The sequence below is a fragment of the Lemur catta genome, chromosome 22 (assembly GCF_020740605.2).
Source record: "Lemur catta isolate mLemCat1 chromosome 22, mLemCat1.pri, whole genome shotgun sequence".
Taxonomy (NCBI): Eukaryota; Metazoa; Chordata; class Mammalia; order Primates; family Lemuridae; genus Lemur; species Lemur catta.
The window spans coordinates 25,365,748-25,388,509 of NC_059149.1; the positions used below are offsets into that span (position 1 = coordinate 25,365,748).

Below are 22,762 nucleotides of genomic sequence, written 5' to 3' on the forward strand. Positions count from 1 at the left end.
ATCGAGGTACTTGCAAAAATTCTGAAAATTTACTAATAGCTCTCAGGAGTTGCTACGTTGTCCGACATGCCATTGGACATCATGCGTGTAAAAAAGAGCCTGGCACAGCACTGGGCACAGGGCAAGTGCAGTGTTCACAGGAGGGGCCCCCGTGACCTTCTGTCTGGACTCAAATCCCTCCTTCATCGCCCTCCTGGCTTGCTAGAGACAGAGCCAGGCTTTTCTTGGACGGCTGATGACATCTCTCACTACTTACCAACAGGGCTTTGGATAAATTCGTGGCTCTTCCCCAAATCTCAGTTTCCTTCTCTCCAAAGTGGAGCCGGGAGAGAACGTGTGTGAAAGTGCCTCAAAAGCCCCATGACCGTGACCTCTTCCTGGGTTCCAGAGGGAGGCGGAGCTGGGGGAGCCTCCTGTCCCTGCCCGGTGAGGGCTCAGCCTCAGCAGGGCAGGACTGTGTTCTAGGAGCCCCTCCTCGTCCACGGCCTCCGCCCAGGGAAGCAGGGGTGCGGGTGTGAGTCTAACCCTGGGCCCTTCTCCTCACCAGCTCCGGAACGACTACATGCAGCGCTACGCCAGCAAGGTCAGCGAGGGCATGGCCCTGCAGCTCGGCTGTCTAGAGCTCAGGTATGTGGCCTCGAGGCCCCTCCTGGGAGGGCGCTGTGCCAGGCTGTTGGCTGGCATCCAGGGTGGGAAGCAAGAGTGGGTGTGTGAGAGTCAGGAAGGGGACAAGTGTGGCCCGCAGAGGGCCAGGCTCAGAGGTGCCTGGCACCTGGTCCTCAGGGCTGCAGGGCCAGTTCCCACTCTGGTCGGACTCCCCCGTCCACTGCTCTGGCCTCCGGCTGCTCGCTCCTTCTATCCCCCGATCGTCTCTGCTGCTGTTCAGGCAACTCAGCAGCTGTTCGTAGAGCACCAGGCTAGGTTCGGGGGGACATGCGAATGTAGGGATTTGCACCTGCAGTGCCCACTGCTGTGTCCCCATCTCCAGGGGCCACTCAGTGCATATGTGTGGAATTCGTAAATCATCCAGAGATGCCCTCAAACGTGTGTTTGGGGGGTGACAGGTGTGTATACAATTCCTCATAATATGAGGCACAGTGAACATGTGCCAAACAGACTCCATGCAGGACCGTTAATCCTGACAGCCTCGGGAGGAGGGTCTTTAACTGCTCCCAGGAGGAAGAGAAACTTCAAATGGCCGGGGATGGAGGCAGGGGAGGGGGAGACGCATTCTAGGTCCAGGCATCAGTGGAAGGAAGAGCACAGACTGGAGAATCGTGGGCTTGGCTCTCGACTGGGAGTTGGGGCTGAAGGCAGAGGCGCCATCAGTACAATGGCAGGCCAGTGACATCATTAGGATGACATCATTAGAATGGTAGTCTAGGAAATTAGACCATATTCCTGGCTGTCAGGGGCCACTGCTGTTTGGAACAGAGGAGGACGACGAGGCTAGACCTGTGCCCTGGCCCTGTCTTGATCAAGACAGCCCCATATTCAGTTTCACACACACACACACACACACACACACACACACACCCCTTTCCATCCTCCCTACCTCTTCTCTCTACCCCCTATCTGTCTCAGAGCAGTAGTTTCAACATTTGGTTGCAAATCACAATCAACTGGGAACTTAATAAACTAGAGGTCCCCTGCCCCCCTGGGGAACTCTGGCTTGGCAGGTGGGGTGGGGTGGACCTCAGCATATGCATATTGCTAAGCCCCAGGGGGATTTGGATGCAGTGAGCCCCACAGGCAGGATGGGAGGGCTTTCGGGACCATTGCCAGGGAAACCTTGGCCGAGGATTCCTTCTGGTCCACTACAAATGCAGTTCCAGGGCGGTTCTGACCCTGCCTGTGGCCTCAAAGCTGATAGAGAGTAGAACTCTGCTGCTGTTTCTACAGAGCTGGGGGGCCACTGGGGAATTCTGGCCCATCCTGGGTCCCCCCACAGGGGAAGCGCCGTGGGATGGGAAAGTGAGGTCGCGCTGAGATTTCAGCATCTGAGATTATAGGCATTTTTGACAGAACAGGTCAAGGGCAGCCTCAAGGGCTCCCCACGGCTTCATACTTGGTGACTGGGTCTCAGCACACAGGGGCGCTCGGATCCCCTACGCAGAGGAAGTCTGCAGCCACCGTAGCCGGTTAGAGGACAGCCCAGCTGGCAGCCATTTGTGGAGATCTCAGGAGTTCAGTGCTGGCGGCCCGGGGGCAGTGTGTGAAGCTGATTTTATTACCTGAGCCCTTTTGTGCCTTCCAGGACCACGCGGCTCCTATGCATCCCACACAGTCTATTCTTCCCCTCTGAAATTGGACAGTTCAAAAAAGCTTATCTTTATCTTTGTGTTTATGGGTCTTGTACCTAGGACTCTAGTAGCCCTTTGAGACACCAATCATTTAAGTCACCTATCAGTCATAACTCCTAGTAACATGGCAGCACAGAGAAGACCCATCAGCATTCTGGAGGACCCATCGTGTCCTCTGATCATCCCAGACTATCACTGGCGTTAACTTCAGCACCAGGACGTGGCTCCTGCAGACAGTCTTGTCGGGAGTGTGCAATCTGTGATGTCTGCTGTCGAACCAACTAAGGATCGTTCCAAAAGCCACACTTGTTTTATGAAAGAGGCGTATTGTTTCACATCTCCCAAGATTGAGGAACAGAGTCAGAGAGAGGTTCCTATTCTTCCCGGTTGACCATCGAGGGGCAGGGAATAGGACGTTAGGGAGACGGTAGGAAATATACCTACTCTGTAAACCTAATAGAAGATTTCAGGCCTGATCATTTTTAAAGTTGGATGCAAAGCTCTATGTTATAATGGGCTATTTTAAAAGCAAGTTACAACTATTTCTCGCCAAGAGAGAGTCAGACACATTTCTGAAAATCAGACCATAAGGCAGAATTTCCCAGAGCTGTGTCTCTTGCCTGAAAAGCTTCCAGAGTGTAGGCCTACTCACAAATCATGGGCAATAGTCCTGTTGACATCATTGATTGGGTCACCTGCCTACAGATATATGGCGTCTCCAGTGGAAAAAAATATATATTCTTTCCTAGCTTAAAAAAAATAGTATGATGTATGCATGAGATATGGAATTAGTGAAATGAATCCTCAGTGGAGTTTTCTGTTTCCTGTGTTACTCTGGGCAAGTCACTTAATTTCTCTGTGCCTCATTTTCTGCATCTGTAAAATGGGAATGATTAATAATATTAGCAACCTTGCAAGGTTGTTATGAAAAATAAGTATATTGATATATTTAAAGTACTTCGAACAGTGACAGGGAGAGAAGTGTTCAATAATTGTCTGTTTTTACTAATTTTTTATCTTTACCCTCATTTTATTTACTTCTCTATGTTTAACACACTTTATTTTTTTGAGCAGTTTTAGGTTCACAGCAAAATTGGCAGCAGGTACGGAGATTTCTCAGATACCCCTTCCCCACACACAAGCACAGCCTCCCCCACTACCAACAACCCCCGCCCCCTGGGGTCCATTCCTTGCAATCAATGAACCCATATTGACACATCATTATCACCTGAAGTCTATAGTTTACGTTAGGACTCACTCTTGGTGTTGTACCATTGTAGCCAAATACAGGGGAGCTTTGCTGCCCTAAAAATGCTCCACCTACTCATCCCTCCCTCCCTGCTAACCCTGGCAACCATTGACCTTCTTATTGCCATACTTGTGCCTTTTCTAGAATGTGATATAGTTAGAATGATACCTAATTAATTTGTAATGATTTATTGGAGGTGGTTTATAAATGCCGAATATATTATCTAACTATCCTCTTGCAAATTAAAATTTGAAATTCATGGCCTATATGCTAGAAATTTGTACCTGCCCGCTTTGAGGAACCAAACAACTTTTCTCCCTTAACCTGGCACACCCAGGACCATTTCCCACCCCCAGCAGAGTCCCAGAATGCTCTGACCTAAGAGATCAGAGTATATGCGTAACCCAAGATTGGTTAAGTCCTAACTGATAGTAAGTCAAGATTAGAGGAAGAACATTCAGCTTGCTTTGCTTCAGAAGGCATTTTGGCTTGTAATTTCCAAATGTTGATAACATGTTAATATTTCTACTGCTGTTCAGAAGACAAACATAGCCACCTGGGTTTTACAAAGATGCTTCTTTATTTCCTGCTGTTCTTACCTGGGTACCAGTCACGGGCCTATACCTGCCAGTAGACTCTACCATCCCCTTGGTGTTAGCTGCTCAACTTTGCAGGCTTGTCCCCCAGCCAGGCACCAGAGGGCGCTCCTAGCAGGCGCAGCCTCATTCCGAGATGGTGGTTGGGCAGGTCTGGGATAACTGAGTGCCCCTTACCGACAGCTAAGATGACACTCAGCACAGAAGCTCACTCCCTGGGGAGAGCAGTGTCTCTGATTAATGATGTTACTGGTTCTCCCAGACATCCCAATGGCGTTCGATGGCTCTAAATGTTGGAAACACCCAGACTGTGGCACATTTGAGGGGTTGGGCACCTTTGTCAACAGCAAGGCTGTACATGATCTGTGGGGCCTGAGAGGAGGCCCTTCGGGGACATAGCGAGTGAGCTAAGCAAGCAGGATTCAGGAGATTGGGATGCCCTAGGTGTGTTTGCTGAGCTCCCTTTTTCCTAATAAAACATTTTCCCGTTCACTACCTCCTTAATCACTCTAAAATTGCTATTATTTTTCATGCATTTTAATTTCTTGGTGTTAATTTCAAAATGAGTTCATCCTTCCATTTAGCTAACCCTAATTGTCTTTAATTTACTATTTAAATATCCCAGGCCTCCGCATTCTTTCATTGTGAGTGTCAAATCTCATCTGTTCATTCAACAATGCGGCCAAGAGAGACCGTCAGAGACCACTCTCGCCTGGGGCTGGGAAGCAGTTCTCAGCCCCGGGATGGATGCTGCATCCCCTCTGTTTGGCACAGTCTTCCTGCTCTCCTTTTCTGACTAGCAAACTCTTCTTTGGAAAACGTACTGAGCAGTGTCACCTGCCTGCCCCGTACGTTGACAGGAAACCTCAGAGCAGGCCTGGAAAGTGTCAGTTGCACACGGCGTGACCATCTGCTCTTCCTCCCCAGCCAGCTCAAGGGTCTCTTCATCCTAAAACCTTTTCTGCTCTGTCCTCACCCCCTCCAGCCTCTTTGCGAACCCGCCACGCCATGCGTAGCTCCATTAGACGATATGTTCTCCGTGTATTAATACTAGATTGTGAAATCCCGTCCAATCCTGAAATCAGGGTTGGTGCTGCCTTTTGCCTGGCACATGAGAGTACGACACATATCTGAATGCATGGGTAACCTGAAAGAACTAAAGTCCTCGTCCTTGGTGGCCATGTGCCAAGAGTTGTGTACAGCAAGCCGATTTGTTCAGTTACCTAGAAGTACCTTTTGCAGCTCTCTCAGCCCAGCAGGACTACAGATGGCCATCCTGCTCTGAGGTTTTTATGAATGCGGAGGGTGACCAGGTAACATGGGGCTTGGAACACTTTCTAAAGCTGCCACGATTGGCCGTGGGGAACTTTGGGCTCTTAACTGCAGGCACTCTCCAGCCTGGATGGGCACCTTGTGTCCTATAACTGAATGCCCCTCCCTCCCTACAGTCCTCTGACTTCCAAGTCTGCAGAGCTGCCCTTAGTTGGCTAAAATGCTCCTTCTCGGGTGCCATCTTTGACCCGCTGTGTCAGACACTCAGTAGAGAAAAGTAGGGATAGGAAAGAGCCACTCTTCTTAGTTTCCTAAGTTCTCTCCTTGGATAAAAGGATTTTCTCTCCCAGGCTTTCTTAAACTCAGCACTACTGACATTTCGGGCTGGGCCAATTCTTTGCTGTAGGAGCCAGTTGTACATTGTAGGATGTTTAGCAGCATCCCTGGGCTGCACCCACTGGATGCTAATAGCAGCCCCCCCCCCAACCAGGAATGACAAGCGGAATATCTCCAGACATTGCAGATGTTTCGGGCTGACAAGGGGTGTGCAAAATTGCCTCCGGTTGAGAACCACTGAATTAGATCATTGGAAGGCCGTATCCTCAGGCCATGTTTAATTAGAACTTTGAACAATCACCTTTACTGAATTGTGCTTTAATGTTATGCCACTGGTATTTACCAAAATTGCAACAGGAGAAAAAACTATATATGAAATTGGCCTCTTATTTTTGGTAAAATAAATATTGAGGATATTAGTTTTCTTTTAATTGCTAGCTTTTCAAACTTTTTAATTTAAGTAATGAAATCTGTCCTTTAAGGCAAATGTTTTCGCTTGATAAATTATGTCCTAAATGAGGTCTCGTATCTACTACCCTGGCAGCCGGGGTAGGTACCCAAACCCCAAACCTGTACTAAATGAAAATATCTGCTGTAAGTTTGCCACATGCTTTATTTCATTTCTCGATTTCCTTCTAGTCCTAGTTTATTGAACGTGTTTTTGGACCTTCTATCCTTGCATCTTGTCTTGAAAGACGACAGAGATATATTTCAATATTGTAAGATGAGAATTCAATAATATTTACTGAGCCATCATAAAATGTTATGACTCCTTAATGCTCATTTAAATGTAGCCATTCTTGATTCTATAAGAAAAGTTTTATATAAGAGACTTTTTATCTTCTGCTTTCCCTCCATTCCACCCCACGGCATTTTAAACAAACTCACCTTGCCCCGGGTAGAAAGGCGGCTTGTTTCATCGTGCTGCGATTGCAGGATTCCATCCTTCTTATTCTCATTTTTACTTTGCATCGCTTTTGCTCCTCTAAGGGATATAATTGAGAAGGATGACCTGGTGTGTATGTATTGGGAACCCCAGGGGTCAAGGAAGGGGAACCATAGAGGAAGCTCATGATAACAGAAATGGCATCTAAGAAGGGATTCAACTTAGTCTCCAGGTAAATGTGTAGCCATTGGAGCAGGCCGCCTGGGCGGGCAGTGAGCATAGACTATCCGATGATTTACATGAGGATGGTTTGACTAAACTCACTGTCTTAAATTTTTTTTCAAGTAAAACAGGTAATATTTGTTTGATGTTGAATATTGGAAACATAAAAAAAAAAAAGCGGGGGGGGACTTTAAAAACTACCTGGAATTCAGTGAACCAGAAATGACCTCCACTAAGAGGGTAGATCCATTCTCATTTTTCCAATGCATTTATTTTTCTAAAGTTGGGATGATATTTTTGTTAAGAGAGAACTATTTATTTTCTTGGCAATATGTTCAAAGACAATATTTATTAAAAATTGTTAAGTATATAGCATTCCATGTTTTAAGTTCTTATTGGAGATTTCTTCTGTGCTTTCATGATTTGGATGTTCTTCTTGACCCAATGACTTGGGAATACTTTCTGAGAATTTTGCGAGTTTTAAAATGGCTTAATCATTTACATTTATCTTTTAATTCATCTAGAATAAATATTCTAGATAGAGTATAGAGTATAGTATTCTAGATAGAGAATAAAAAATATTCTAGATGGAGTATAAAGTGAGGATCTAATTTTCCAATTTTTTAAACACAATGAACTGTCTAAACTCATTGCTTTTCAATCATAAGTTATTTGCCTGTCTCTGCTTAGGGTATTATCAGCACAAAACTGTTCCCAGATGTCTATAAGGACACCTGGGTTAAAGGAACACTGAATTACCTTAACATAAGATCAACAGTAGGGCAATGTCTACAACAGCCAATAAAATTACTAGACACAGTGACCTAGACAGGGAAGGGAGGCCGGCACATGTGAGGACACTGGCTATTTGGCTTAAAACACAATTGGTACAAATAAAAATACATGAAGATCTTTATCAAAACATACATTTTTAGGAGAAATGGGACTTAAAGAACATATTTAAAATATTAATAGATGTCACGTCTGGTGGTAGGACTACAGATTATTTTCATTTTCTTCTGTTCTATGAGTTCTAAAGTTTTTATATGAGCAGTACTGCATTTAATAATTATTTAGATGAACACGAAAAACATACACACATATAATATCCCAGAGACAGCAAATAAATGAAAAAGAAGTTGCAAAGGGAATCCGGGACTTGAAGGTGGAGGTGTGTTCCGGGACCGGTAGCTCCAGCGTTGGCTGCCTCGGGCTTGTCTCTTCTTCCTCGGCCCAACAACTGCACAATCCTAGAGCGGGTCTCCCAGAGCGCAAGTCTTTTCTAGGAATGAAATTTGTGGGTTTTCCTTTTTCGCTCAGTTTTTAAATGTCACATTTTATGGCTTTTATAACTTCCTCTCTCCTGGGAATTCCCACATTCGGCAGGGGAAGGGGCTTCCAGGCTGACCCCTGGGCATAGGGTGCCCAGTCCTGATGGCCCCGCACCCCCCCCAGCCATCAGCCGCCTTCCCCCCCCAGCCATCAGCCGCCCTCCCCACACCCTCTCTCTCTCTCCAGGCGGTTCTTCAAGGACATGCCCCACAATGCACTGGACAAGAAGTCCAACTTTGAGCTCCTGGAGTAAGTCCTGGGACCAGCCCCTGCCCCCTGCCCTGCCTCCCCCCTCACGCCTCCCCCAGAGCCAGGCAGGGTCCCTCTCCCAGTCCCCAAGCTCTCTCGCCTCCTCCTGATTGGCCAGAAGTCCTGGGGTGGGGGTGAGGGAGTCAAACTCTGCTTTTCTTTTTCTTTCTTTCAGAAAGGAAGTGGGACTGGACTTGTTTTTCCCAAAGCAGATGCAGGAGAACTTAAAGGTGAGGAATCCAGCAGGTGGGGGCTCAGAGGGACCCCTTTGTGCTGGGCCCTGAGGCTAGAGCTGAACGGATCAGCCTGGGACACTGGGGGAAGCCAGGGCATCTGCCACCTTGAGCACCAGGACACAGGACAACTAGTGCATCCTGGGCCCTTCTGGGGCTGGGAATCGGGACGTGACGAGCCCAGGCTCCCAGCCCATGTCAGGCTTATCGGCTTTGTGGCCCAAGCTCTGGGATGCCACTCTGCCTCCCACACAGGGCCATGGTGGCAACGGGGGTGTTTTAGGTCATAGATTGCCACTGCAATCATAGGCCCTGGGGACCATCCCCTGGCAGTGAGACCCTGAGGGAAGGAGTCACCCCCAGGGGAGCGGGCCTGGGTGACCCCGTCCCCTTCCCCAGCCCAAGCAGTTCCGCAAGATGATCCAGCAGACGTTCCAGCAGTACGCCTCGCTCAGGGAGGAGGAATGCGTCATGAAGTTCTTCAACACGCTCGCCGGCTTTGCCAACATCGACCAGGAGACCTATCGCTGTGAACTCATTGTGAGGACGCGCTCCCTCTGTCCTCGCCCCGACCCGAATCCCAAGCCCCTCGGGAAAGGGGGCTGGGGCCCAACTCCAGGGGCCAGGAGAGGCCAAACTCGCTGTGGGTCCTCGAGCGTCAGGCCTCTTGGAGCTGCCTGCGGTGGAATTAATGTCGATCCACTTGCCTGACGTGGGGACTGAAGTGTTGCCCGCCAGCTCCGGGAGGTGGGCGGGTGGGGGAAGTCGATGGGTTTAGGGCAGAGGAGCTGGAGGGCCCAGGAGACAGTGGCCTTCGTCTAGCCCAGTGGGCTTTTCCTCCAGATTTCTGGGTGGTGGGGTGGGCAGAACTGGGGCAACGGTCTGCTCCCCTTTTATTCCAGCAAGGATGGAACATCACCGTGGACCTGGTGATCGGCCCTAAGGGCATCCGCCAGCTGACCAGCCAAGACGCAAAGGTAGAGAGAGGCCGGGGCAGCCCTACCCAGCCCAGGCGGAGAGGTCTCTGCGCCTTTCTGCTGCCCCTGCCCCGTCTGCCCCGTGGCTGTCCTTGTCCCTATCACTGAGAGCAAAGACCTCCCGAGGCTGTGCCCTGGAGTGAGCCGCTGGGTGAGGGTGTTTGGGCGTCATGGGTGGGGCAGGTGGTTCTTCACTGCCCGTGACTGTCCTCTGCACCGAGGCGGGCGTGGGGCGGAAAGCAGGAGTGACGGTGCCCTTGTTACTCTCCTGGCTTGGACGGAAGAGTTGCTCTTTCAATGGCAAAATGGGGCAAGGCTCCCCTGGGAGTGGGGGGCTTACCTGGGTGCGATCACGGCTCTGCTGCCAACCTGGCACGTGGCCCTGGGCGAGTCCCGGCTCTCTCCAGACCTTGTTTTCTCTCCTGCAAAGTGAGGGGCTGGGACTAGACGGTCCTTCTGGCCCAAATGGTTTTTGATTCTCTTTTTGCCCCCCAACCAAGAGACTCCCAGTTACTCACTGCCCCTCCCCCGCGCCCCCGGCCCCGGCCCCGGCCCCGCCCCCGGCCCCGCCCCCGGCCCCGGCCCCGCCCCCGGCCCCGCCCCCGGCCCCGCCCCTGACCCGTCTGCGCGGCCTGACCCCCGCGGTGGGATGGTCTGAGGCCCCTCCCCCCCACAGCCCACCTGCCTGGCCGAGTTCAAGCACATCAGGTCCATCCGGTGCCTCCCGCTGGAGCAGGGCCAGGCGGTGCTGCAGCTGGGCATCGAGAGCGCCCCCCAGGTGAGCGTCTCTGGGCACAGGGACACCTGGGCGCTCCGCGGGGCGTCACTGCAGGGTGGGGGTCCTCGCTCAGGCTGCCGGCCAGGGTGGACAGGGGACCGGGAGTTTCCCGGTTTGGGGAATCTTGTTAAGAAACCACCCAGTGCTTAGACAAGACGCCCGGATGTTGATAAATTATAAGGACATTCAGGAGACATTTTTTTTTATTATTATGATCAGGGAAGAAATGGAGAAAGAGTTTAGGGTAGGTCAGGTGACCAGAAATCAGGTATAAATCAGAGGCCTAATTTTTGCCAAGGGAACAATGACCCAGAAACCGAGGCCGCAGCAGCGTGGGGTTTGTGTGGGTTAAAGAGCTCAGCCTGCAGGCCCTTCCGCTCACTCCTTCCGTGCACCGGTCCTGCCCTGCTCCCTCCGCTTCCTTTTCTCAGTTTCTGCTTTTACTTGTTTTGTTGTTGTTGTTTTTCTTTTGAGACAGAGTCTCGCTCTGTTGCCCGGGCTAGAGTGAGTGCCGTGGCGTCAGCCTAGCTCACAGCAACCTCAAAGCCCTGGGCTTAAGCGATCCTCCTGCCTCAGCCTCCCGGGTAGCTGGGACTACAGGCATGTGCCACCATGCCCGGCTAATTTTTTTTTCTATATATATTTTTAGCTGTCCAAATCATTTCTTTCTATTTTTAATAGAGATGGGGTCTCGCTCTTGCTCAGGCTGGTCTCGAACTCCTGACCTCGAGCGATCCTCCCGCCTCAGCTTCCCAGAGTGCTAGGATTACAGGCGTGAGCCACCACGCCCGGCCTGCTTTTACTGGTTGAGCACCTACTAGGGACAGCACACTGTGCTGTGTACTCAGAGACAGAAACAAGCCAGGCCTGGGACCCACCTTCCGGGAGCCCAGGGTGCTTGGTTGGGGTGACAGAGCGCCCCCTGGTGGCCGTGGGGAGGGAGCCACGCCCGGGAGAGGTGTGGGTGGCACCTGGCGGGGGTGGGTGCCATGTCCCTTAGTCCTCCTCCAGCCCTGGGGGGCAGCCCCTAGCTAAGGCTCCGGGGTCTCACTGTGGCCGGTCCCTTCCTGCAGGCTTTGTCCATCAAAACCTCGTCCCTTGCGGAGGCTGAGAACATGGCTGACCTCATAGACGGCTACTGCCGGCTGCAGGGGGAGCACGGAGGCTCTCTCATCGTCCATCCCAGGAAAGGTGGGTTCCACTTAAAGGCAAAGTGTCAGGACTGTGGGTGGCAGCACAGGTGAGCCAAGTCCCCAGAGGCAGAGTGGGAGATGCTAAACCATCGACCAATAAGCGGATGAAGGGGCTTCTCACTGGCCCCGCCGGACGCTTCCTGTGGGCCCATCTCGGGCTACAGGCCCTGTCCACCCTCCACCCCACCCTTCCGGTCAAGGGCCACGTAGAGGCCGGGTCTTGGAGGAGAGGTGCTTGTCTCCCCAGGAAATGCAAAGCCAGTGCTAGAATGTGACTGGTCCCTCCTGTGTGTCTCTGTTTGGGGCTGGAATCAGGACATGGGGGTCCGGGTGGGGGCGTGTGGAGTCTGGCAGGAGGCGGCCTGCAAGGAGGACCCCAGCTCTGGCCTGAGGCCCCCCTGCCCCCTCTCTGCAGCTAAGGGAGCATGGAAGAGGCAGATGGGGACCTCCCGTGTGGAGGTCAGCTGCCTACCCGGGCCCCTGTGCCCCTGCCTCCAGCCTCCCTCTCCCTCCTCTCTCCCCAGACGGTGAGAAGCGGAACAGCCTGCCCCAGATCCCCATGCTGTGAGTACCGCGGGGAGCCAGACGACAGGGCCTGAGCTCCACCTGTGTCTGCCAAGAGAGGAACAAACTGGGCCCCCAGATGCAGTTTCTGGCTCCCGGGCTCCAGAACACTGGTACCCCGGCTTTCACAAGGGCGCCCTCTCCCTTGCCCCCAGTAAATACTTGGTGGAATATTGCCATGTCCTAATGCCACCTGGTGTTATCCCTGGGGAATCACTGCGGGCCCCTCCGTTCCGGGGTCCTGCAGCCTGGGCCGTGCTCCCAGGTGGTGCTCATCAGGACGGGCTGCTTCTCCAGATGGGCTGGGTGGAGACGGTGGGCTGAGGCTGCCCAGGGGACCACGGCCAGGCTCTGAGCTCCCTGCTCCTGCCCTCTCACCTCCTCCTGCAGATCCCTGGAGGCCCGGCGGTCCCAACTCTCAGAGAGCTGCAGCATCGGTAAGCTGCCCGCTGTGTCCCCTTCCGGCGCCCGCTGCCTCTCTTCTGCTTGCTCACCGCTGCCGGCTCTCACGATGGTGGCAAGGGTTTCCTCCAGTTATAGAAAAACAACCTTCCCCTGTCACTTCCCAACGACGGCAGACAAATGTCATGAATGGTAACAGCTAGCGTGTACTGAGTGGTTACTACGTGGCACCATGTTTATCTCGGTCAGCTCAGGCTGCTGTAACAAAACACCACAGACTGGGTGGCCTAAAAACAGACATTTATGGCCAGGCGCAGTGACTCAGGCCTGTAATCAAACCGCTCTGGGGGACCCAGGAGGGAGGATCGCTTGAGCTCAGGAGTTCGAGAGCAGCCTGAGCAAGAGTGAAACCCTGTCTCTACTAAAAATAGAAAAATTAGCCAGGCATGGTGGTGTGCACCTGTAGTCCCAGCTACTCGGGAGGCTGAGGCAGGAGGATGGCTTGAGCCCAGGAGTTTGAGGTTGCTGTGAGCTAGGCTGATGCCACGGCACTCTAGCCTAGGCAACAGAGCGAGACTCTGTCTCAAAAAACAAACAACAACAACAACAAAAAAAAAAACACAGGCATTTGTTGTCACAGTTCTGGAGGCTGGGAAGTCCAAGATCAAGGCGCTGGCAGATTCTGTGCCTGGTTTGCAAATGGCGGTCCCTCACTGTGTGCTCCCATGGTGGAGAGAGAGTGTGTGCACGCTCTGGTCTCTGTTTCTCTTCTTATAAAGACACTAATCCCATCATGGAGGCTCGACCCCCACAACCTAATCACCTCCCAAAGGCCTCACCTCCTAACATTATCACAGTGGGGTTAGGGCTTCTATGTATGAATTTTCGGGGTGGGGGGGACACAAATATTCAGTCTGTAATGGTATTAAAATATAACAGGTATTATTTTATTCAGTCTTGACAACATTCCCCAGAGACATTCATTTTACGTAAAGGAAAACTGGGATTAGAGGACAGTAACCAACTTGCCCTAAATAGTGCGACTGGGAAGTGGGGGACAGGAGCTCAAGCCGAGGTCCCCTAGGCTCTGTGGCCACTCTGCAGCCTCGGATGGGAGCCTGAGACTCACCTGGCATCTGCCTCCACCCTGCCCCTGTGGCTCCACCGGCCTGCAGGTGGGAGCCACGCACCTGGTTCCTGGCGGTGCCCACCATCGGCATCTTCCTGTCATTCCAGAGTCAGACATCTACGCGGAGATTCCCGACGAGACCCTGCGAAGGCCCGGAGGTAGGTCCTGACCCCACCACGGTGACCACACCCATGAAATGACATCGGGAGGACCCATGTGTCACAACAGGGAACATCCTTTTCTTCCTGTATTCTCCTGTGTGTGGCTCCTTTGATTTGGAAGCCGAGATTGTTCTTTTATCTCCCTGTACTGACTGGCCTTTTGTGCACCTGTGGAGCTGGGTGGGGATTCTAAGAATGTGACCTGAGACCCAGTCTTTGGAGGGAACGGGATGATGGAACCTTCTAGACTCTTTCCCAGCCCAGCCTCTGGATCGTGGCTGAGGTGGTGTTGGGGGTCTGGTGACACTCAGGCTCTCCAGGGGACGCTGGCTGGTCTGGGTGCTCCGTGACCCTCTGCCTCCTCCGGCTGCAGGTCCGCAGTATGGCGTCGCCCGCGAAGACGTGGTTCTGAATCGTATCCTCGGGGAAGGCTTCTTTGGGGAGGTCTATGAAGGTGTCTACACGAATCACGTGAGTTCCATGCACTTCCCTGACACCACTCCCCTGCTTGGCTGGGAGGTGAGACAGGAGCTCGCATCTGAGCAGGTGGGAGGCGGCCACACGACGCGGGGGGGCCCCCCATCCGCCTGGCATGACAGTCTTTACAAAGTGCCCAGGGAATGACACAGACAGGGGTCATTTCCAAGAAGGGGGATAAAGTACCAGGCTGGAAATGGAGGCAGGACCTGAAGAAGCGGAAAGGAAGGGCAGGACCCCAGGCAGAGTTAGGCTCAAGGCCACCGACGGGCCGGGCAAGGCTGGCTTCTGCAGTCGAGCTTCTAGCAGGCCCAAGAGAAAGGCCAAGCCCAGGAAAAGGGAAAAAGGAATTTAAAATCTGATAACAATGAGAGAGTAAGAGGCCCGCTGCCATCTGACAGTGGCCTTGCGGGTGCTCTGCCCCATGCCCCTAACTTGAGGCAGGTCATGTGGCCCCTGCATGTGCAAACAGAGGCTAGAGTCACTTGTCCAGTTCTAGCTTAGCCTGACCCAGAAGAAAGGAAGTGGGGGAGGAGAGGAGAGGAAAAGGGAGAAGAGAGAAATAGGAGGAGGACATCCCCTGCCTCCCCTAGCTGGTGGTGACATCCATGGGAGGACCAGGGTGAGGCCGGGAGGGGACATGTTCTGAGCCCCAGGCTGGACCGCAGGGACCTGAACACACTCTTGTTGCAGAAAGGGGAGAAAACCAACGTGGCCGTCAAGACCTGCAAGAGGGACTGCACTCTGGACAACAAGGAGAAGTTCATGAGCGAGGCAGGTAGGCGTCCCCTGGGCGGGACCCCAATACCCCCGGCCTCCAAGGTGGGAGGGTCCCGGGCCTGGGGATCAGGGAAGCAGGTGGGGGGTAGCGTGAGCAGTGCTGGGACCACGTTGTGGGGGGGCTCTACTGCCCCATGTCTCCCGGCCGGGATAGCACAGCGTGTTTCTCGTGCTGGACTTTGAGCCACCCCGGCTGGTCCCGTTGCCCCCCTGCAGTGATGATGAAGAACCTCGACCACCCGCACATCGTGAAGCTGATCGGCATCATCGAAGAGGAGCCCACCTGGATCATCATGGAGCTGTACTCCTACGGGGAGGTGAGCCGGAAGCGGCAGGAAGGGGACAAGGACACTAAGCCAGGGTGGGGGCCCTTCCTCCCTAGCTTCTCTGTTCAGCTGAAACAGCCCAGAGGCCCCATTTGTAGAGGAAATTGCCGGAACATCTTACCAGCTTTGGGTTTGCCCCCCGAGAAGGGTCGGAGGCCGCCAGGAATCTGGGACCCCTGGCTCCGTGCTGGGGTCACACCAGGGGTCTTGATCGCACCTCCCCTTCCTGCAGCTGGGCCACTACCTGGAGCGAAACAAGAGCTCCCTGAAGGTGCTCACCCTGGTCCTGTACGCGCTGCAGATATGCAAGGCCATGGCCTACCTGGAGAGCATCAACTGCGTGCACAGGTAGGGAGGGAGGGAGGCCGCCGGGCCCTTCCCCCGCCCCCGGGCGTCTGCGTGAAGCAGAGCTGGAGCTTGCACAGACCGGTGTTGGGGTCCCAGCGTTGGCCCCACCTGCGCCACCAGCCTCTGAACCCACCTCCTCATCGGTAAAATTGAAAGAGCCCCCCATGCCTCTCAGGGTTGTTAAGGGTAACTCCGAAGTCTGAGGTGTCCCATGGTAGCTCAGTACCTCTAGCCCCTCCCCTGTGAGTGCCAGGACAGCACTTCCCACCCTGCACAGCTCTCACTGTCCCCCAGCTGGTGCACTTGGTGGCACACGGAAGAAGGGACTGGGCTGGAGCAGCGCCGGGAAGATCCTGGGGCCCCGGCCCGGACAGCACCCTGGTTCCCCAGCACCCCTGGGCTGCAGAGTCCCAGCCTCCCTGCGGCCGTGGAGCCGGTCCCTCCTCCACCTGCCTTTGTTCCTGTCCCTGCCACAGCAACCTGACCCCCTGGGGGAGTCAGCCGCAGGGCACTTACCCCACCATTGACGTCAGCTGAGTGGCCTTGTGTCTGATTCCATGCAGAGTCACACGGGGGACATAAACCAGCATTCACTCATGCGATAAATATCATGGAACTCCAGTTTGGTGCCAGGCACTGTCCTAGGCTCTGGGACAAAGTCATGATCAAAACAGACAACCATTCCTTTCCTTGGGAAGCTTACATTCTAGCCTAAGGGTCAAACGTGAGACATCAACAGTCCTGGGCTAAGGTTGTGGGATGATAGAGTCGTTTCCTTTGATCATTCGTTTATTTGAAGTTGTCATGCTTTTAAGTCATCTTTTCAATAATAAAAACAAATGTTGTTAAGGTGTGGAGTCTGCTTGTAAGTAGCATGCAAGCAAACACGGGGTAAACTGAGTCAGTAGTGCATCCCCTGGGAGGGGTGAGAGCTCAGGTCTGGGTAGGCTACCCTGGATGCACCCTTTTCCACCTTGACCTGCTGGGCAGGTTCCTTCAGCTCTGTCCAGGTGTCCTCCCTGCACCAGGGGGCTCTGAGGGTCTCTGTGTCGTGACACGGGGCATGCGAAGCTCTGTAGCGTCCTAAGTGCTCCGTTGAAGGCAGCTGTGGCTGCTGCTATAACAAAAGCCTACACAGTCCTGCAGAAATGCAGAACAGCAGGGCATGACCCTGGCCAGGGAAGTTGTTGGGTGACAGCCTCCCCAGCCCAGGGGACCATATAGGCACAGAAGGGGCAGGGGGGAGCCAGTGCTTTGAGCTGGAGACCTGTGAGAAGGGTGACGAGAGACAGCCCGGCAGCGAGAGGGATGGAGGTGACAAGGTCCCATGCGTGTCAGGGCAGAGGGCTGGCCGGGCTCCCACCTGAGCTGTGCGTGAGCGAGACCACTCGGTGGGGACAGAGACCCGCAGAAGCTGCCGGATTCTGCTCCGGCGACCAGGTCTCTGGCTGGCACTCTTGTCCTCTGCCACTCTGTCTCGCTAAAGTGTTCCTGCTCCCAAGGGGGACAGCGCCTCACCCTGGTCCTGACATCCCTCTTCATCCCTCTTCCAGGGACATCGCCGTCCGGAACATCCTGGTGGCCTCCCCTGAGTGTGTGAAGCTGGGGGACTTTGGCCTTTCCCGGTACATTGAGGACGAGGAATATTACAAAGGTGAGGGGGACATTCTGGCCCCTGCTTTGCCCTGGGAGGGTCGCTGAAGCCTGTGGCTGGGCGGCCCAGGCCAAGGGTCTCTGGGGAGTAGGCTGTACTTCTGGATAATTCTGGATCTTTCTCCCTAATTAACTGCTGTAAACCTCTTCCCCCACCTAAAGCCTCTGTGACTCGTCTCCCCATCAAATGGATGTCCCCAGAGTCTATCAACTTCCGCCGCTTCACGACAGCCAGCGACGTCTGGATGTTTGGTGAGTGGTGGTGACTGGGGAGGGCGTGGGAAAGGGTTCGGGTTCTGCCCTCTGTGACCAGGCCACAGCGGGGTGCAGGGAACAGGGGACTGCCCTTCCCCAGGTTCCAAGCGTCCTGTTTTGCTGTGGTCACTAAGAAGTCCCAGAGGTGGGGAGCCTGGTGGGGGGGGGGTGACATAGACCGAGGGCTGGCCTGTGCCGTATGGGGTCACCTTCCTGGAAAAGGCTCTTGTGACGAGCATGGGCTCCACCAAGCAGCCCCCAGGACTAACGTGGGGCCACCCTCGAGGGATGTGGAAGTCACAGGTTTGAGGTCCATTCTGAGAAGGAGATTCAGGGAGTGGCAAGACAAAGGCGGGTGTGGTCGGTCACCCCTTACAGAGCCCACCAGCCTGCACATGGTCCCACTTAGTGCTCCCACGGCCGCCCAGGAAAGTCTCATAATTATCGCTCCCATTTTCCAGACAGGGAAACTGAGGCTGGGACAAGTCAGGGGCTTGCCCACGATTGCATGGGCAGCAAGTGTCGGCACTAAGCTTCCACCTCCAGCTCTCTGACAGGGGCTTCACTCCCTTCTACGAGAAGGCACTGGGGGTCCCAATGATGTGCTTTGACTGCCACCTCCTGAGCCCTAAGAGCTGCACCTCCAAGGGCCGAGGTGGGGAGGCCTTGGTTCATCAGGCCGTCAGCCCCTGGGTGGACCGCCAGGGCAGGCAAGGCCCGGGTGCTGGGGGGAGAGGGAGGATGATGCAGGAGCCCGAAAGCCACAGTGTTCCTGCAGGGAGGGCCGGTCTGTCCCTGGCCTGTCCCTGGGCCTGAGCATCCCTCCACCCCCAGCCGTGTGCGTGTGGGAGATCCTGAGCTTTGGGAAGCAGCCTTTCTTCTGGCTGGAGAACAAGGACGTCATCGGGGTGCTCGAGAAAGGGGACCGGCTGCCCAAGCCCGACGTCTGTCCGCCTGTGCTGTACACCCTCATGACCCGCTGCTGGGACTACGACCCCAGCGACCGGCCCCGCTTCACGGAGCTCGTGTGCAGCCTCAGGTGAGCAGGGGTGGAAGGCTGCAGGCAGAGGGCACGGCCGCTTGTCAGCAGCACCAACAGGGCCTCGGGCCCACATTCCAGCCCCTCTCGGAGGGCTCTCCCAGGCCACTCTGCAGGGAGATCGACACAGAAGTGGATCCGAGGGGCATCTTACTTTGACCTTGTTTCTCTCCCCCCATCTGACCTGACTCCTCGGCAGTGACATTTATCAGATGGAGAAGGACATTGCCATAGAGCAAGAGAGGAATGCTCGCTACCGACCCCCCAAAATCTTGGAGCCTACGGCCTTCCAGGAACCCCCACCCAAGGTAAGCCAAGTTCTGGCCTCGTGGGTCCTGTGAGTCGCAGCGGAGGTAGGTCACTGTCTGACTCAGTCCCCACTCACTGTGTAGGCAGGATGTCCCTACCATCCTCTCCGGACCTTTCAACCCCGCTTGTCACACCAGTGCCCTGGCAGGTGGCATCTGAGACACAGGCACCTTGTGGGACAGCACGTCAAGAATCGTCCCTCAAAAGCTTCCTTGGAGAGGCTGGGCACTTCTAGGAGTTTTCTAGGGACAAATGAGATTCCCTGAGGACACACAGATGGGGAGTGTCCTGGCCCCTTGGATGCAGTCTTTGTGTCCCTGTCCTCCATGGCAGGCCTGGGCCCAGGAGCCAGAGCTCCACTGCCATGAGGTGGGTGGCTTCCCGGAGATCGTGCCTGTATTAGTCAGCGAGAGCTGCTGTAACAAAATTCCCAGACCAGGTGGCTGAAACAACAACAGTCTCTCACAGTTCTGGAGGCTGGGAAGTCCAAGGTCAAGGTGCTGGTGTCTGGTGAGGGTTCTCCTCCTGGCCTGCAGATGGCCACCTCCTTGCTGTGTCCTCGCCTGGCAGAGAGAGAGGGAGAGAGCTGGTCTTTCTTCCTCTTCTCATTAGAGTGCTAAGCCCACTGCAGGGCCTCCCCACCCATGACCCCATCTAACCCTAATCATCTCCCAAAGCCTGAGCCTCCAAACACCACCACCTTGGGGGTTAGGGCTTCAGTATATCAATCGAGGGGGATGACGTGAACATTCAGTCCCCAGCAATGCCCAATCCAGTCCCTTTGCCCGGCACGTCCTGCCCCTTCGCTCAGGCCCAGCTCTGAACCTTCCATGACTGCCTGATCCCCTGGGGGCCTCCTACCTCTGAGTGTCTTTGGCTGTGGGCCTCTGAGTTGGCAGGTGCTCCCACACATGGGGGGGCTACACACACGCAGATCCTTAACCCCTCCAAATAGCGACCCCCTGGGGGGCAGAGAGGTGGCCTCTTTGTAAGTTCCCATCACTCAGCAGGCAATTGGTGTTCAGTAAGTGGACGCAGAGTGACTTTTAGATATTAATAACTTTGTCCCTCAACTCTCCTTCCTTCTGAACACGCCTGGGCTGTCTCCTCCCTGATGATCCCCTTGTGAGTTGTGTTCACTCGAGGAGAGAGACAGGGACTGACACACCTCTGTGTTCTCTCTCCAGCCCAGCCGGCCCAAGTACAGACCCCCTCCGCAAACCAACCTTCTGGCCCCCAAGCTGCAATTCCAGGTAATGTGTAAGCAGAGGGCCGGGAAAGTTCACGGGCGTCCCTCCCCCAGGTCCTTTCTGAAGTTCCGTTCTTGTGCCTTCGAGGAGCAGTGTTCACCCACTGGGGTGGTGGACATGGCCTGCGCTAGCTCTTCCTGGGCACGCGGAACAGAATTTAAGCTCAGACCAGAAAAATAAAAATGCAACCTGCCAGGCTGTCCTCAGCTAAGACCTGCCTTACACGCCCAGTCCCTCTGTCAATGGTGTCCGCTGCTTCACATGTCTGCCTGCAGCTACCTCCCGTGTCCAAGCCCCCCGCTGGCCTCCTACCCTGGGCAGAGCCTTCTGAGAAGGAGTCCCAGAGAGCCGGGGACAGTGACATTCTCCAGAGAGGGGAGTCACTCCCTGGGGCTCCCCGCAGAGGCCGTGGCCAGAACCAGGGTGGCCACTGAAGAACTGGCAGGGCTTCCCCGAGCTTTCCCCACCTCTGTCCTCACGGGCCACGACTCTGCCCAGGCTGTGGGGCCCCGACTCAGAACGTTTCTGCCCCTTGTGTCTCTGTCACATCGAGGAGAGAGGGAGCCCGGTCTCCTCTCATTTCTTCTCCTGCCTCCCCCAGCTCAGAAGTGGTTGCTCAAAAACGGAGCACCGCAACCGACAGAAACCCTGCGCGTGGATTCGGTGTTCTTTACAGAAAAGTGCTGTCCCGTGGTCGTAGATTTCTTCTCAAGGGCATGTCCCAGTGCCAAAGCTAGTCTGTCCAAGAACTAATAAATCCTCTTCATGGGGAGGAAAAGACTTGATTCAAAACATGGAGACAATGTCCTTAAAAAAGAAACATACCCTTATGTGGCATTCAAAAGAGGGATTCTTTTATTTAATTTAAAAAGAATTCATATATAAATATATATCCGTGGGCTGATCGTATCTGCCAGTTTGTAACGTGACTGAAGCGTAACTCTTCTCCGAAGAATGCTGAGGGAGGAGACCGGTCTCAGCAGCTCGGTGACCTGTGGGGACCACCCCCCGGCCCCGTGCGGGGAGCGCTGCGGGAGGGGTGCTGGCTGAAGGAGAGGCCGTGTCTCTCAGCCGGGGCCAATGAAAGGCCACGCTGTGTTCCTGATCAGCCCCCGGGGAGCAAGCCCCGTGCCCCCGCAGCGCCCACGCATCGTGTCTTTGTGCTCGTGTTTGTAGCAGCTAATCGTCCCCCTTCTTGCCTTGTCCCGTGTCTTGTGCTTCTTTGCGTCTCCTGAATAGGTCCCAGAGGGTCTGTGTGCCAGCTCTCCCACGCTCACCAGCCCTATGGAGTACCCGTCTCCCGTTAACTCTCTGCACACCCCGCCTCTCCACCGGCACAATGTCTTCAAGCGCCACAGCATGCGGGTAAGAGGGCTCTGCATGCTGGTCCCGGCCCGGACTGAGGAGGCTGCTGGTGGGAGGTGGCCTGGGACACCGGGAACCCCGTGTCCTCAGGCTCAGGAGGTGTCCTTCGTGCTGCCATGCTCCTGTCAGGCCACCGAGGGGCTCTGTGACTCGCTTCCCTTTGCAAACATAGCAGAGGCTGGGGGCCAAGCCCCGGACCTGCCCCTGTCCACGCAGGTGCTATGCTTGATGTTGTAAAATCTGTCCCTTTCCTGAGCCCCCAGGGTAGGGTGGTCCAGGGTGGTGTGAGGACCCAGGGGCACAGCACTGCCAAGCCAGGTGGTGCTGGAGTTAAAGGATCCTGGGGGTTCCGCCCCACCCTGCCTGCCCGTTGGCTTTGCTGGCTAAATCTCTCCTCAGTCAAAGGAAAGGCTTCCTGAGGCAGCTGCTCCTGCTGCGCTTGTAAAAGTTGCTGCTGGCTGGGAAGGAGCTTAGGGGCTAGTGTGGACATAGGCAGGGAGCTAAGCCACCGCCCCGTCACCTCTTCCTTGTCAGCTGCCCGCAAAGCCCTGAGTGCTTCACGGACTAGTTTCTGATTGTCAGGTCTTACCTAAACAAAAACACTTTCACTTGTAACTAGAGACGCATGGGCTCCCAGCCGTCCTCCTGCATACAAATGCCCCTTATGGTCAGTTGCCATGAACATTGATACATTTTACTAAACTGAGTAACAAAACACACTAAAACTCTTGACTATTTTAGCTCTCTATATACATGCATGATATTTCACGTTCAGGATACAGGACTGAAAATTTTTGGAAAAAATACATTTTTATTATAATAGCTTTGAAAACTGTAGGCAAATAGGTTGATCTCCTTCTATGCCATTATTCTTAATTTAGAAAAATTTGGAAACAAACATGATAACTTAGAGTTCCAGGCACCAAGAACTGTTGTGAAATAAATTTCCCCTGACCTCCCTCGCTTTTTGTCTTCCATTAATTGAACCAATTTTTATCTTTCCATATGCTTAACAATAATAAAACTGCATTTTTAGGCATGTACTGTATAATCCAGGCTGTGCTCAGTTCCTCCACCC

The 22,762-nt window shown here is 54.1% G+C and overlaps 1 protein-coding gene across 2 annotated transcripts in view; it reads left to right on the forward strand.

The window, feature by feature from the left end:
* The window catches only part of PTK2B (protein tyrosine kinase 2 beta), a 108,462-nt gene that overhangs the window by 77,313 nt on the left and 8,387 nt on the right, over nucleotides 1-22,762 (forward strand). The window contains exons 5-24 of one of the 2 annotated variants that reach the window (XM_045535815.1): nucleotides 548-627; nucleotides 8,383-8,445; nucleotides 8,621-8,675; nucleotides 9,078-9,218; nucleotides 9,581-9,655; nucleotides 10,332-10,433; nucleotides 11,507-11,624; nucleotides 12,151-12,190; nucleotides 12,581-12,627; nucleotides 13,829-13,879; nucleotides 14,256-14,353; nucleotides 15,053-15,137; nucleotides 15,356-15,456; nucleotides 15,698-15,813; nucleotides 17,367-17,467; nucleotides 17,629-17,718; nucleotides 18,556-18,760; nucleotides 18,960-19,068; nucleotides 20,257-20,322; nucleotides 21,559-21,684. In XM_045535815.1, the coding sequence (XP_045391771.1) occupies nucleotides 548-627; nucleotides 8,383-8,445; nucleotides 8,621-8,675; nucleotides 9,078-9,218; nucleotides 9,581-9,655; nucleotides 10,332-10,433; nucleotides 11,507-11,624; nucleotides 12,151-12,190; nucleotides 12,581-12,627; nucleotides 13,829-13,879; nucleotides 14,256-14,353; nucleotides 15,053-15,137; nucleotides 15,356-15,456; nucleotides 15,698-15,813; nucleotides 17,367-17,467; nucleotides 17,629-17,718; nucleotides 18,556-18,760; nucleotides 18,960-19,068; nucleotides 20,257-20,322; nucleotides 21,559-21,684 (1,869 nt within the window). The remainder of the gene's footprint in view (nucleotides 1-547; nucleotides 628-8,382; nucleotides 8,446-8,620; nucleotides 8,676-9,077; nucleotides 9,219-9,580; nucleotides 9,656-10,331; nucleotides 10,434-11,506; nucleotides 11,625-12,150; nucleotides 12,191-12,580; nucleotides 12,628-13,828; nucleotides 13,880-14,255; nucleotides 14,354-15,052; nucleotides 15,138-15,355; nucleotides 15,457-15,697; nucleotides 15,814-17,366; nucleotides 17,468-17,628; nucleotides 17,719-18,555; nucleotides 18,761-18,959; nucleotides 19,069-20,256; nucleotides 20,323-21,558; nucleotides 21,685-22,762) is intronic. The other variant, XM_045535816.1, reaches the window with a different exon arrangement.